This window comes from Staurois parvus, unplaced genomic scaffold (genome assembly GCF_062004578.1).
Source record: "Staurois parvus isolate SC_StPar_1 unplaced genomic scaffold, SC_StPar_1.0 ptg002411l, whole genome shotgun sequence".
In the NCBI taxonomy this organism is placed as follows: domain Eukaryota; kingdom Metazoa; phylum Chordata; class Amphibia; order Anura; family Ranidae; genus Staurois; species Staurois parvus.
Window position 1 is genome coordinate 78378 of NW_028320207.1, and position 16166 is coordinate 94543.

General features: G+C 48.5%; 1 protein-coding gene across 1 annotated transcript in view; it reads left to right on the forward strand.

Annotated features, from left to right (window-relative positions):
- LOC149430915 (otogelin-like) overlaps positions 1-16166 on the forward strand; it is a 97381-nt gene that overhangs the window by 44651 nt on the left and 36564 nt on the right. The window contains exons 4-5 of the mRNA XM_089665925.1: positions 11144-11335; positions 14995-15207. Coding sequence (XP_089522051.1) covers positions 11144-11335; positions 14995-15207 — 405 coding nt within the window. The remainder of the gene's footprint in view (positions 1-11143; positions 11336-14994; positions 15208-16166) is intronic.

The following is a 16166-nucleotide window of genomic DNA, read 5'->3' on the forward strand; positions in this document are numbered from 1 at the left end:
ATCGTGGTGTATATTCCGTACATTCCCCATCGTGGTGTATATTACATTCCCCATCATGATGTATATTACATTCCCCATCGTGGTGTATATTCCGTACATTCCCCATCGTGGTGTATATTCCGTACATTCCCCATCGTGGTGTATATTCCGTACATTCCCCATCATGGTGTATATTCCGTACATTCCCCATCGTGGTGTATATTCCGTACATTCCCCATCGTGGTGTATATTCCGTACATTCCCCATCGTGGTGTATATTCCGTACATTCCCCATCATGGTGTATATTCCGTACATTCCCCATCGTGGTGTATATTACATTCCCCATCGTGGTGTATATTACATTCCCCATCGTGGTGTATATGACATTCCCCATCGTGGTGTATATTACATTCCCCATCGTGGTGTATATTACATTCCCCATCGTGGTGTATATTCCGTACATTCCCCATCGTGATGTATATATTCCGTACATTCCCCATCGTGGTGTATATTACATTCCCCATCGTGGTGTATATTCCGTACATTCCCCATCGTGATGTATATATTCCGTACATTCCCCATCGTGGTGTATATTCCGTACATTCCCCATCGTGGTGTATATTCCGTACATTCCCCATCGTGGTGTATATTACATTCCCCATCGTGGTGTATATTACATTCCCCATCGTGGTGTATATTACATTCCCCATCATGGTGTATATGACATTCCCCATCGTGGTGTATATTACATTCCCCATCGTGGTGTATATTCCGTACATTCCCCATCGTGGTGTATATTCCGTACATTCCCCATCATGGTGTATATTCCGTACATTCCCCATCGTGGTGTATATTCCCTACATTCCCCATCGTGGTGTATATTCCCTACATTCCCCATCATTGTGTATATTACATTCCCCATCGTGGTGTATATTCCGTACATTCCCCATCGTGGTGTATATTACATTCCCCATCGTGGTGTATATGACATTCCCCATCGTGGTGTATATTACATTCCCCATCGTGGTGTATATTACATTCCCCATCGTGGTGTATATTACATTCCCCATCGTGGTGTATATGACATTCCCCATCGTGGTGTATATGACATTCCCCATCGTGGTGTATATTACATTCCCCATCGTGGTGTATATTACATTCCCCATCGTGGTGTATATTACATTCCCCATCGTGGTGTATATTACATTCCCCATCATGGTGTATATTACATTCCCCATCGTGGTGTATATTCCGTACATTCCCCATCGTGTTGTATATGACATTCCCCATCGTGGTGTATATTCCGTACATTCCCCATCGTGGTGTATATTACATTCCCCATCGTGGTGTATATTCCGTACATTCCCCATCGTGGTGTATATTACATTCCCCATCGTGGTGTATATGACATTCCCCATCGTGGTGTATATTACATTCCCCATCATGGTGTATATTCCGTACATTCCCCATCGTGGTGTATATTACATTCCCCATCGTGGTGTATATTCCGTACATTCCCCATCGTGGTGTATATTACATTCCCCATCGTGGTGTATATTCCGTACATTCCCCATCGTGGTGTATATTCCGTACATTCCCCATCGTGGTGTATATTCCGTACATTCCCCATCGTGGTGTATATTCCGTACATTCCCCATCGTGGTGTATATTACATTCCCCATCGTGGTGTATATTCCGTACATTCCCCATCGTGGTGTATATGACATTCCCCATCGTGGTGTATATGACATTCCCCATCGTGGTGTATATGACATTCCCCATCGTGGTGTATATTACATTCCCCATCATGGTGTATATTACATTCCCCATCGTGGTGTATATTCCGTACATTCCCCATCGTGGTGTATATTCCGTACATTCCCCATCGTGGTGTATATTACATTCCCCATCGTGGTGTATATGACATTCCCCATCGTGGTGTATATGACATTCCCCATCGTGCTGTATATTACATTCCCCATCGTGGTGTATATTACATTCCCCATCATGGTGTATATTCCGTACATTCCCCATCGTGGTGTATATGACATTCCCCATCGTGGTGTATATTACATTCCCCATCGTCGTGTATATTCCGTACATTCCCCATCGTGGTGTATATGACATTCCCCATCGTGGTGTATATGACATTCCCCATCGTGGTGTATATTACATTCCCCATCGTGGTGTATATGACATTCCCCATCGTGGTGTATATGACATTCCCCATCGTGGTGTATATGACATTCCCCATCGTGGTGTATATGACATTCCCCATCGTGGTGTATATTACATTCCCCATCGTGGTGTATATTACATTCCCCATCGTGGTGTATATTACATTCCCCATCGTGGTGTATATTCCCTACATTCCCCATCGTGGTGTATATTACATTCCCCATCGTGGTGTATATTACATTCCCCATCATGGTGTATATTACATTCCCCATCGTGGTGTATATTCCGTACATTCCCCATCGTGGTGTATATTCCGTACATTCCCCATCGTGGTGTATATTACATTCCCCATCGTGGTGTATATTCCGTACATTCCCCATCGTGGTGTATATTCCGTACATTCCCCATCGTGGTGTATATTCCGTACATTCCCCATCGTGGTGTATATTCCGTACATTCCCCATCGTGGTGTATATTCCGTACATTCCCCATCGTGGTGTATATTCCGTACATTCCCCATCGTGGTGTATATTACATTCCCCATCGTGGTGTATATGACATTCCCCATCGTGGTGTATATTACATTCCCCATCGTGGTGTATATTACATTCCCCATCGTGGTGTATATGACATTCCCCATCGTGGTGTATATTACATTCCCCATCGTGGTGTATATTCCGTACATTCCCCATCGTGATGTATATATTCCGTACATTCCCCATCGTGGTGTATATTACATTCCCCATCGTGGTGTATATTCCGTACATTCCCCATCGTGATGTATATATTCCGTACATTCCCCATCGTGGTGTATATTCCGTACATTCCCCATCGTGGTGTATATTCCGTACATTCCCCATCGTGGTGTATATTACATTCCCCATCGTGGTGTATATTACATTCCCCATCGTGGTGTATATTACATTCCCCATCGTGGTGTATATTACATTCCCCATCGTGGTGTATATGACATTCCCCATCGTGGTGTATATTACATTCCCCATCGTGGTGTATATTCCGTACATTCCCCATCGTGGTGTATATTCCCTACATTCCCCATCATGGTGTATATTCCGTACATTCCCCATCGTGGTGTATATTCCCTACATTCCCCATCATGGTGTATATTACATTCCCCATCGTGGTGTATATTCCGTACATTCCCCATCGTGGTGTATATTCCATACATTCCCCATCGTGGTGTATATTACATTCCCCATCGTGGTGTATATTCCGTACATTCCCCATCGTGGTGTATATTACATTCCCCATCATGGTGTATATTCCGTACATTCCCCATCGTGGTGTATATTACATTCCCCATCGTGGTGTATATGACATTCCCCATCGTGGTGTATATGACATTCCCCATCGTGGTGTATATTACATTCCCCATCGTGGTGTATATTACATTCCCCATCGTGGTGTATATTACATTCCCCATCATGGTGTATATTACATTCCCCATCGTGGTGTATATTCCGTACATTCCCCATCGTGGTGTATATGACATTCCCCATCGTGGTGTATATTCCGTACATTCCCCATCGTGGTGTATATTTCATTCCCCATCGTGGTGTATATTCCGTACATTCCCCATCGTGGTGTATATTACATTCCCCATCGTGGTGTATATGACATTCAACATCGTGGTGTATATTACATTCCCCATCATGGTGTATATTCCGTACATTCCCCATCGTGGTGTATATTACATTCCCCATCGTGGTGTATATTCCGTACATTCCCCATCGTGGTGTATATTCCGTACATTCCCCATCGTGGTGTATATTCCGTACATTCCCCATCGTGGTGTATATTCCGTACATTCCCCATCATGGTGTATATTACATTCCCCATCGTGGTGTATATGACATTCCCCATCGTGGTGTATATGACATTCCCCATCGTGGTGTATATTACATTCCCCATCATGGTGTATATTCCGTACATTCCCCATCATGGTGTATATTCCGTACATTCCCCATCGTGGTGTATATTCCGTACATTCCCCATCATGGTGTATATTACATTCCCCATCGTGGTGTATATGACATTCCCCATCGTGGTGTATATGACATTCCCCATCGTGGTGTATATTACATTCCCCATCGTGGTGTATATTCCGTACATTCCCCATCGTGGTGTATATTCCGTACATTCCCCATCGTGGTGTATATTACATTCCCCATCGTGGTGTATATTACATTCCCCATCGTGGTGTATATGACATTCCCCATCGTGGTGTATATGACATTCCCCATCGTGGTGTATATGACATTCCCCATCGTGGTGTATATTCCGTACATTCCCCATCGTGGTGTATATTACATTCCCCATCATGGTGTATATTACATTCCCCATCGTGGTGTATATTCCGTACATTCCCCATCGTGGTGTATATTACATTCCCCATCGTGGTGTATATTCCGTACATTCCCCATCGTGGTGTATATTCCGTACATTCCCCATCGTGGTGTATATTCCGTACATTCCCCATCGTGGTGTATATTCCGTACATTCCCCATCGTGGTGTATATTACATTCCCCATCGTGGTGTATATGACATTCCCCATCGTGGTGTATATTACATTCCCCATCGTGGTGTATATTACATTCCCCATCGTGGTGTATATGACATTCCCCATCGTGGTGTATATTACATTCCCCATCGTGGTGTATATTCCGTACATTCCCCATCGTGGTGTATATTCCGTACATTCCCCATCGTGGTGTATATTACATTCCCCATCATGGTGTATATGACATTCCCCATCGTGGTGTATATTACATTCCCCATCGTGGTGTATATTACATTCCCCATCGTGGTGTATATGACATTCCCCATCGTGGTGTATATTACATTCCCCATCGTGGTGTATATTACATTCCCCATCGTGGTGTATATGACATTCCCCATCGTGGTGTATATTACATTCCCCATCGTGGTGTATATTCCCTACATTCCCCATCGTGGTGTATATTCCCTACATTCCCCATCATGGTGTATATTACATTCCCCATCGTGGTGTATATTCCGTACATTCCCCATCATGGTGTATATTCCCTACATTCCCCATCATGGTGTATATTACATTCCCCATCGTGGTGTATATTCCGTACATTCCCCATCATGGTGTATATTACATTCCCCATCGTGGTGTATATTCCGTACATTCCCCATCGTGGTGTATATTACATTCCCCATCGTGGTGTATATTACATTCCCCATCGTGGTGTATATTACATTCCCCATCATGGTGTATATGACATTCCCCATCGTGGTGTATATTACATTCCCCATCGTGGTGTATATTACATTCCCCATCGTGGTGTATATTACATTCCCCATCGTGGTGTATATTACATTCCCCATCGTGGTGTATATGACATTCCCCATCGTGGTGTATATGACATTCCCCATCGTGGTGTATATTACATTCCCCATCGTGGTGTATATGACATTCCCCATCGTGGTGTATATGACATTCCCCATCGTGGTGTATATTACATTCCCCATCATGGTGTATATTCCCTACATTCCCCATCGTGGTGTATATTCCGTACATTCCCCATCGTGGTGTATATTCCCTACATTCCCCATCGTGGTGTATATTACATTCCCCATCGTGGTGTATATTACATTCCCCATCGTGGTGTATATTACATTCCCCATCGTGGTGTATATTACATTCCCCATCATGGTGTATATTCCCTACATTCCCCATCGTGGTGTATATTCCGTACATTCCCCATCGTGGTGTATATTCCCTACATTCCCCATCGTGGTGTATATTACATTCCCCATCATGGTGTATATTCCGTACATTCCCCATCGTGGTGTATATTCCGTACATTCCCCATCGTGGTGTATATTCCCTACATTCCCCATCGTGGTGTATATTACATTCCCCATCGTGGTGTATATTACATTCCCCATCGTGGTGTATATTCCCTACATTCCCCATCGTGGTGTATATTACATTCCCCATCGTGGTGTATATTACATTCCCCATCGTGGTGTATATTCCGTACATTCCCCATCGTGGTGTATATTACATTCCCCATCGTGGTGTATATTCCGTACATTCCCCATCGTGGTGTATATTACATTCCTCTCGTGGTGTATATTACATTCCCCATCGTGGTGTATATTACATTCCCCATCGTGGTGTATATTCCCTACATTCCCCATCGTGGTGTATATTACATTCCCCATCGTGGTGTATATTACATTCCCCATCGTGGTGTATATTCCGTACATTCCCCATCGTGGTGTATATTACATTCCCCATCGTGGTGTATATTACATTCCCCATCGTGGTGTATATTACATTCCCCATCGTGGTGTATATTACATTCCCCATCGTGGTGTATATTCCGTACATTCCCCATCGTGGTGTATATTACATTCCCCATCGTGGTGTATATGACATTCCCCATCGTGGTGTATATGACATTCCCCATCGTGCTGTATATTACATTCCCCATCGTGGTGTATATTACATTCCCCATCATGGTGTATATTCCGTACATTCCCCATCGTGGTGTATATGACATTCCCCATCGTGGTGTATATTACATTCCCCATCGTGGTGTATATTCCGTACATTCCCCATCGTGGTGTATATGACATTCCCCATCGTGGTGTATATGACATTCCCCATCGTGGTGTATATTACATTCCCCATCGTGGTGTATATTACATTCCCCATCGTGGTGTATATTCCGTACATTCCCCATCGTGGTGTATATTACATTCCCCATCATGGTGTATATTACATTCCCCATCGTGGTGTATATTCCGTACATTCCCCATCGTGGTGTATATTCCGTACATTCCCCATCGTGGTGTATATTACATTCCCCATCGTGGTGTATATTCCGTACATTCCCCATCGTGGTGTATATTCCGTACATTCCCCATCGTGGTGTATATTCCGTACATTCCCCATCGTGGTGTATATTCCGTACATTCCCCATCGTGGTGTATATTCCGTACATTCCCCATCGTGGTGTATATTCCGTACATTCCCCATCGTGGTGTATATTACATTCCCCATCGTGGTGTATATTACATTCCCCATCGTGGTGTATATGACATTCCCCATCGTGGTGTATATTACATTCCCCATCGTGGTGTATATTACATTCCCCATCGTGGTGTATATGACATTCCCCATCGTGGTGTATATTACATTCCCCATCGTGGTGTATATTCCGTACATTCCCCATCGTGATGTATATATTCCGTACATTCCCCATCGTGGTGTATATTACATTCCCCATCGTGGTGTATATTCCGTACATTCCCCATCGTGATGTATATATTCCGTACATTCCCCATCGTGGTGTATATTCCGTACATTCCCCATCGTGGTGTATATTCCGTACATTCCCCATCGTGGTGTATATTACATTCCCCATCGTGGTGTATATTACATTCCCCATCGTGGTGTATATTACATTCCCCATCGTGGTGTATATTACATTCCCCATCGTGGTGTATATTACATTCCCCATCGTGGTGTATATGACATTCCCCATCGTGGTGTATATTACATTCCCCATCGTGGTGTATATTCCGTACATTCCCCATCGTGGTGTATATTCCCTACATTCCCCATCATGGTGTATATTCCGTACATTCCCCATCGTGGTGTATATTCCCTACATTCCCCATCATGGTGTATATTACATTCCCCATCGTGGTGTATATTCCGTACATTCCCCATCGTGGTGTATATTCCGTACATTCCCCATCGTGGTGTATATTACATTCCCCATCGTGGTGTATATTCCGTACATTCCCCATCGTGGTGTATATTACATTCCCCATCATGGTGTATATTCCGTACATTCCCCATCGTGGTGTATATTACATTCCCCATCGTGGTGTATATGACATTCCCCATCGTGGTGTATATGACATTCCCCATCGTGGTGTATATTACATTCCCCATCGTGGTGTATATTACATTCCCCATCGTGGTGTATATTACATTCCCCATCATGGTGTATATTACATTCCCCATCGTGGTGTATATTCCGTACATTCCCCATCGTGGTGTATATGACATTCCCCATCGTGGTGTATATTCCGTACATTCCCCATCGTGGTGTATATTACATTCCCCATCGTGGTGTATATTCCGTACATTCCCCATCGTGGTGTATATTACATTCCCCATCGTGGTGTATATGACATTCCCCATCGTGGTGTATATTACATTCCCCATCATGGTGTATATTCCGTACATTCCCCATCGTGGTGTATATTACATTCCCCATCGTGGTGTATATTCCGTACATTCCCCATCGTGGTGTATATTCCGTACATTCCCCATCGTGGTGTATATTCCGTACATTCCCCATCGTGGTGTATATTCCGTACATTCCCCATCATGGTGTATATTACATTCCCCATCGTGGTGTATATGACATTCCCCATCGTGGTGTATATGACATTCCCCATCGTGGTGTATATTACATTCCCCATCATGGTGTATATTCCGTACATTCCCCATCATGGTGTATATTCCGTACATTCCCCATCGTGGTGTATATTCCGTACATTCCCCATCATGGTGTATATTACATTCCCCATCGTGGTGTATATGACATTCCCCATCGTGGTGTATATGACATTCCCCATCGTGGTGTATATTACATTCCCCATCGTGGTGTATATTCCGTACATTCCCCATCGTGGTGTATATTCCGTACATTCCCCATCGTGGTGTATATTACATTCCCCATCGTGGTGTATATTACATTCCCCATCGTGGTGTATATGACATTCCCCATCGTGGTGTATATGACATTCCCCATCGTGGTGTATATGACATTCCCCATCGTGGTGTATATTCCGTACATTCCCCATCGTGGTGTATATTACATTCCCCATCATGGTGTATATTACATTCCCCATCGTGGTGTATATTCCGTACATTCCCCATCGTGGTGTATATTACATTCCCCATCGTGGTGTATATTCCGTACATTCCCCATCGTGGTGTATATTCCGTACATTCCCCATCGTGGTGTATATTCCGTACATTCCCCATCGTGGTGTATATTCCGTACATTCCCCATCGTGGTGTATATTCCGTACATTCCCCATCGTGGTGTATATGACATTCCCCATCGTGGTGTATATTACATTCCCCATCGTGGTGTATATTACATTCCCCATCGTGGTGTATATGACATTCCCCATCGTGGTGTATATTACATTCCCCATCGTGGTGTATATTCCGTACATTCCCCATCGTGGTGTATATTCCGTACATTCCCCATCGTGGTGTATATTCCGTACATTCCCCATCGTGGTGTATATTACATTCCCCATCGTGGTGTATATTACATTCCCCATCGTGGTGTATATTACATTCCCCATCATGGTGTATATGACATTCCCCATCGTGGTGTATATTACATTCCCCATCGTGGTGTATATTACATTCCCCATCGTGGTGTATATTACATTCCCCATCGTGGTGTATATGACATTCCCCATCGTGGTGTATATTACATTCCCCATCGTGGTGTATATTACATTCCCCATCGTGGTGTATATGACATTCCCCATCGTGGTGTATATTACATTCCCCATCGTGGTGTATATGACATTCCCCATCGTGGTGTATATTCCCTACATTCCCCATCATGGTGTATATTACATTCCCCATCGTGGTGTATATTCCGTACATTCCCCATCATGGTGTATATTCCCTACATTCCCCATCATGGTGTATATTACATTCCCCATCGTGGTGTATATTCCGTACATTCCCCATCATGGTGTATATTACATTCCCCATCGTGGTGTATATTCCGTACATTCCCCATCGTGGTGTATATTACATTCCCCATCGTGGTGTATATTACATTCCCCATCGTGGTGTATATTACATTCCCCATCATGGTGTATATGACATTCCCCATCGTGGTGTATATTACATTCCCCATCGTGGTGTATATGACATTCCCCATCGTGGTGTATATTACATTCCCCATCGTGGTGTATATTACATTCCCCATCGTGGTGTATATGACATTCCCCATCGTGGTGTATATGACATTCCCCATCGTGGTGTATATTACATTCCCCATCGTGGTGTATATGACATTCCCCATCGTGGTGTATATTACATTCCCCATCGTGGTGTATATTACATTCCCCATCATGGTGTATATTCCCTACATTCCCCATCGTGGTGTATATTCCCTACATTCCCCATCGTGGTGTATATTACATTCCCCATCGTGGTGTATATTACATTCCCCATCGTGGTGTATATTACATTCCCCATCGTGGTGTATATTACATTCCCCATCATGGTGTATATTCCCTACATTCCCCATCGTGGTGTATATTCCGTACATTCCCCATCGTGGTGTATATTCCCTACATTCCCCATCGTGGTGTATATTACATTCCCCATCGTGGTGTATATTACATTCCCCATCGTGGTGTATATTCCGTACATTCCCCATCGTGGTGTATATTACATTCCCCATCGTGGTGTATATTCCGTACATTCCCCATCGTGGTGTATATTACATTCCTCTCGTGGTGTATATTACATTCCCCATCGTGGTGTATATTACATTCCCCATCGTGGTGTATATTACATTCCCCATCGTGGTGTATATTCCCTACATTCCCCATCGTGGTGTATATTACATTCCCCATCGTGGTGTATATTACATTCCCCATCGTGGTGTATATTCCGTACATTCCCCATCGTGGTGTATATTCCGTACATTCCCCATCGTGGTGTATATTACATTCCCCATCGTGGTGTATATTCCGTACATTCCCCATCGTGGTGTATATTCCGTACATTCCCCATCGTGGTGTATATTACATTCCCCATCGTGGTGTATATTACATTCCCCATCGTGGTGTATATTCCGTACATTCCCCATCGTGGTGTATATTACATTCCCCATCGTGGTGTATATGACATTCCCCTCCAGCCTTCCGGTGTCCCCGCACGTTGAAGTTCCGGCCGTGTCTCCCGGTGTGTGAAGTTCCAGCGACTTGTCAGAATAATGAGATGGATCTCCAGGACGAGTCGTGTTCAGCGCTGACTGAGGCCTGCGTGTGTCCCGAGGGGGCGGTCCTTCACCGACTACACTCCGCCCACTGCGTTCCTGAGAGGAAATGTGGTACGTGTCAGTGCGGGGGGGGGGAGCCTGTGTAGTCAGTATGGGGGAGGGAGGAGCCTGTGTAGTCAGTATGGGGGAGGGAGGAGCCTGTGTAGTCAGTATGGGGGAGGGGAAGCCTTTGTAGTCAGTATGGGGGAGGGGGGAGCCTTTGTAGTCAGTATGGGGGAGGGGGGAGCCTTTGTAGTCAGCATGGTGACCCCACTATGTATGGTGACCCCTCTGTGTATGGTGACCCCCCTCTGTGTATGGTGACCCCTCTGTGTATGGTGACCCCTCTATGTATGGTGACCCCTCCCTGTGTATGGTGACCCCCCTGTGTATGGTGACCCCTCTATGTATGGTGACCCCTCCCTGTGTATGGTGACCCCTCTGTGTATGGTGACCCCTCTATGTATGGTGACCCCTCTGTGTATGGTGACCCCACTATGTATGGTGACCCCTCTGTGTATGGTGACCCCTCTATGTATGGTGACCCCTCTGTGTATGGTGACCCCCCCTGTGTATGGTGACCCCCCTCTGTGTATGGTGACCCCTCTGTGTATGGTGACCCCTCTGTGTATGGTGACCCCCCCTGTGTATGGTGACCCCTCTATGTATGGTGACCCCTCTGTGTATGGTGACCCCCCTCTGTGTATGGTGACCCCCCCTGTGTATGGTGACCCCTCTGTGTATGGTGACCCCCCTGTGTATGGTGACCCCCCTGTGTATGGTGACCCCCCTGTGTATGGTGACCCCCCTCTGTGTATGGTGACCCCTCTGTGTATGGTGACCCCTCTATGTATGGTGACCCCTCTGTGTATGGTGACCCCCCTCTGTGTATGGTGACCCCCCCTGTGTATGGTGACCCCCCTGTGTATGGTGACCCCCCTGTGTATGGTGACCCCTCTGTGTATGGTGACCCCACTATGTATGGTGACCCCTCTGTGTATGGTGACCCCTCTGTGTATGGTGACCCCCCCCTGTGTATGGTGACCCCTCTATGTATGGTGACCCCTCTGTGTATGGTGACCCCTCTGTGTATGGTGACCCCCCCCTGTGTATGGTGACCCCTCTGTGTATGGTGACCCCCCCCTGTGTATGGTGACCCCACTATGTATGGTGACCCCCCCTGTGTATGGTGACCCCTCTGTGTATGGTGACCCCTCTGTGTATGGTGACCCCCCCCTGTGTATGGTGACCCCTCTGTGTATGGTGACCCCTCTATGTATGGTGACCCCTCCCTGTGTATGGTGACCCCCCTGTGTATGGTGACCCCTCTATGTATGGTGACCCCTCCCTGTGTATGGTGACCCCTCTGTGTATGGTGACCCCTCTATGTATGGTGACCCCTCTGTGTATGGTGACCCCACTATGTATGGTGACCCCTCTGTGTATGGTGACCCCTCTATGTATGGTGACCCCTCTGTGTATGGTGACCCCCCCTGTGTATGGTGACCCCCCTCTGTGTATGGTGACCCCTCTGTGTATGGTGACCCCTCTGTGTATGGTGACCCCCCCTGTGTATGGTGACCCCTCTATGTATGGTGACCCCTCTGTGTATGGTGACCCCCCTCTGTGTATGGTGACCCCCCCTGTGTATGGTGACCCCTCTGTGTATGGTGACCCCCCTGTGTATGGTGACCCCCCTGTGTATGGTGACCCCCCTGTGTATGGTGACCCCCCTCTGTGTATGGTGACCCCTCTGTGTATGGTGACCCCCCCTGTGTATGGTGACCCCTCTATGTATGGTGACCCCTCTGTGTATGGTGACCCCCCTCTGTGTATGGTGACCCCCCCTGTGTATGGTGACCCCCCTGTGTATGGTGACCCCTCTGTGTATGGTGACCCCACTATGTATGGTGACCCCTCTGTGTATGGTGACCCCTCTGTGTATGGTGACCCCCCCCTGTGTATGGTGACCCCTCTATGTATGGTGACCCCTCTGTGTATGGTGACCCCTCTGTGTATGGTGACCCCCCCCTGTGTATGGTGACCCCTCTGTGTATGGTGACCCCCCCCTGTGTATGGTGACCCCACTATGTATGGTGACCCCCCCTGTGTATGGTGACCCCTCTGTGTATGGTGACCCCTCTGTGTATGGTGACCCCCCCCTGTGTATGGTGACCCCCCCCCTGTGTATGGTGACCCCTCTGTGTATGGTGACCCCCCCCTGTGTATGGTGACCCCTCTGTGTATGGTGACCCCCCCCTGTGTATGGTGACCCCACTATGTATGGTGACCCCTCTGTGTATGGTGACCCCCTTGTGTATGGTGACCCCCCTGTGTATGGTGACCCCTCTGTGTATGGTGACCCCCCCCTGTGTATGGTGACCCCTCTGTGTATGGTGACCCCCCTCTGTGTATGGTGACCCCCCCCTGTGTATGGTGACCCCCCCCTGTGTATGGTGACCCCCCCTCTGTGTATGGTGACCCCTCTGTGTATGGTGACCCCCCCCTGTGTATGGTGACCCCTCTGTGTATGGTGACCCCCCTCTGTGTATGGTGACCCCCCTCTGTGTATGGTGACCCCCCCTCTGTGTATGGTGACCCCCCTCTGTGTATGGTGACCCCCCCTGTGTATGGTGACCCCTCTGTGTATGGTGACCCCCCTTTGTATGGTGACCCCTCTGTGTATGGTGACCCCCCTCTGTGTATGGTGACCCCCCCTGTGTATGGTGACCCCTCTGTGTATGGTGACCCCCCCCTGTGTATGGTGACCCCTCTGTGTATGGTGACCCCCTCTGTGTATGGTGACCCCTCTGTGTATGGTGACCCCCCCCTGTGTATGGTGACCTCCCTCTGTGTATGGTCACCCCCCTCTGTGTATGGTGACCCCTCTGTGTATGGTGACCCCCCCCCTGTGTATGGTGACCCCTCTGTGTATGGTGACCCCACTCTGTGTATGGTGACCCCCCTCTGTGTATGGTGACCCCTCTATGTATGGTGACCCCCCCTGTGTATGGTGACCCCTCTATGTATGGTGACCCCCCCTGTGTATGGTGACCCCTCTGTGTATGGTGACCCCCCCCTGTGTATGGTGACTCCTCTATGTATGGTGACCCCTCTGTGTATGGTGACCCCCCCCTGTGTATGGTGACCCCTCTGTGCTCTGTGTATGGTGACCCCTCTGTCAGTATGTTGACCCCCCTGTCGGTGTGCTGACCCCCCTGTCGGTATGGTGACCCCCCTGTCGGTGTGGTGACCCCCCTGTCGGTGTGGTGACCCCCTGTCGGTATGGTAACCCCCTCTCGGTATGGTGACCCCCTTCTGTCGGTGTGGTGACCCCCCTGTCTGTATGGTGATCCCCCTGTTGGTGTGGTGACCCCCTGTCGGTATGGTGACCCCCTGTCAGTATGGTGACCCCCCTCTCGGTATGGTGACCCCCTTCTGTCTGTATGGTGACCCCCCTGTCTGTATGGTGACCCCCCTGTCGGTGTGGTGACTCCCCTGTCGGTGTGACCCCCCTGTCGGTGTGGTGACCCCCTGTCAGTATGGTGACCCCTCTGTGTGGATTCCAGCCTGTACAGACAGTAGCGGGGTCCCTCGGGAGATCGGGGAGACCTGGAAGACCTCGGTGAATGGATGCTGCATGTATGGTGACCCCCCTCTCGGTATGGTGACCCCCCTGTCAGTATGGTGACCCCCCTCTCGGTATGGTGACCCCTCTGTGTGGATTCCAGCCTGTACAGACAGTAGCGGGGTCCCTCGGGAGATCGGGGAGACCTGGAAGACCTCGGTGAATGGATGCTGCATGTATCAATGTGCCGCCAATGACACCATCGTCCCCGTCCACTACAACTGCTCCGCCTCCCAGGAGGTTCCGTGCCGCAGATACGGCGAGATGACCGTCACCGTCTCCGACAACCACAGCTGCTGTCCGCGCCAGATGTGCCGTAAGTCAGAGGGCCAATCCGGGCCTGAGGAGGGCGGTCCTACACACCCTCCACCACTAATCTGTACATGCAATACAAATGGGTGGAGTAGATATGGAGGTGGGCGGAGTAGCTATGGAGGTGGGCGGTGTGGGCGGAGTAGTTATGGAGGTGGGCGGTGTGGGCGGAGTCGTTATGGAGGAGGGCGGTGTGGGTGGAGTAGTTATGGAGGAGGGCGGTGTGGGCGGAGTAGTTATGGAGGTGGGCGGTGTGGGCGGAGTAGTTACGGAGGAGGGCGGTGTGGGCGGAGTAGTTATGGAGGTGGGCGGTGTGGGCAGAGTAGTTATGGAGGTGGGCGGTGTGGGCGGAGTAGTTATGGAGGAGGGCGGTGTGGGCGGAGTAGTTATGGAGGAGGGCGGTGTGGGCGGAGTAGTTATGGAGGTGGGCGGTGTGGGCGGAGTAGTTATGGAGGTGGGCGGTGTGGGCGGAGTAATTATGGAGGTGGGCGGTGTGGGCGGAGTAGTTATGGAGGTGGGCGGTGTGGGCGGAGTAGTTATGGAGTAGGGCAGTGTGGGCGGAATAGTTATGGAGGTGGGCGGTGTGGGCGGAGTAGTTATGGAGGTGGGCGGTGTGGGCGGAGTAGTTATGGAGGTGGGCGGTGTGGGCGGAGTCGTTATGGAGTAGTTATGGGTGTGGGCGGAGTAGTTATGGGTGTGGGCGGAGTAGTTATGGAGGTGGGCGGAGTAGTGATGGAGGAGGGCGGTGTGGGCGAAGTAGTTATGGGTGTGGGCGGAGTAGGTATGGAGGTGGGCGGAGTAGTTATGGAGGAGGGCGGTGTGGGCGGAGTAGTTATGGAGGAGGGCGGTGTGGGCGGAGTAGTTATGGAGGTGGGCGGTGTGGGCGGAGTAGTTATGGAGGAGGGCGGTGTGGGCGGAGTAGTTATGGAGGAGGGCGGTGTGGGCGGAGTAGTTATGGAGGTG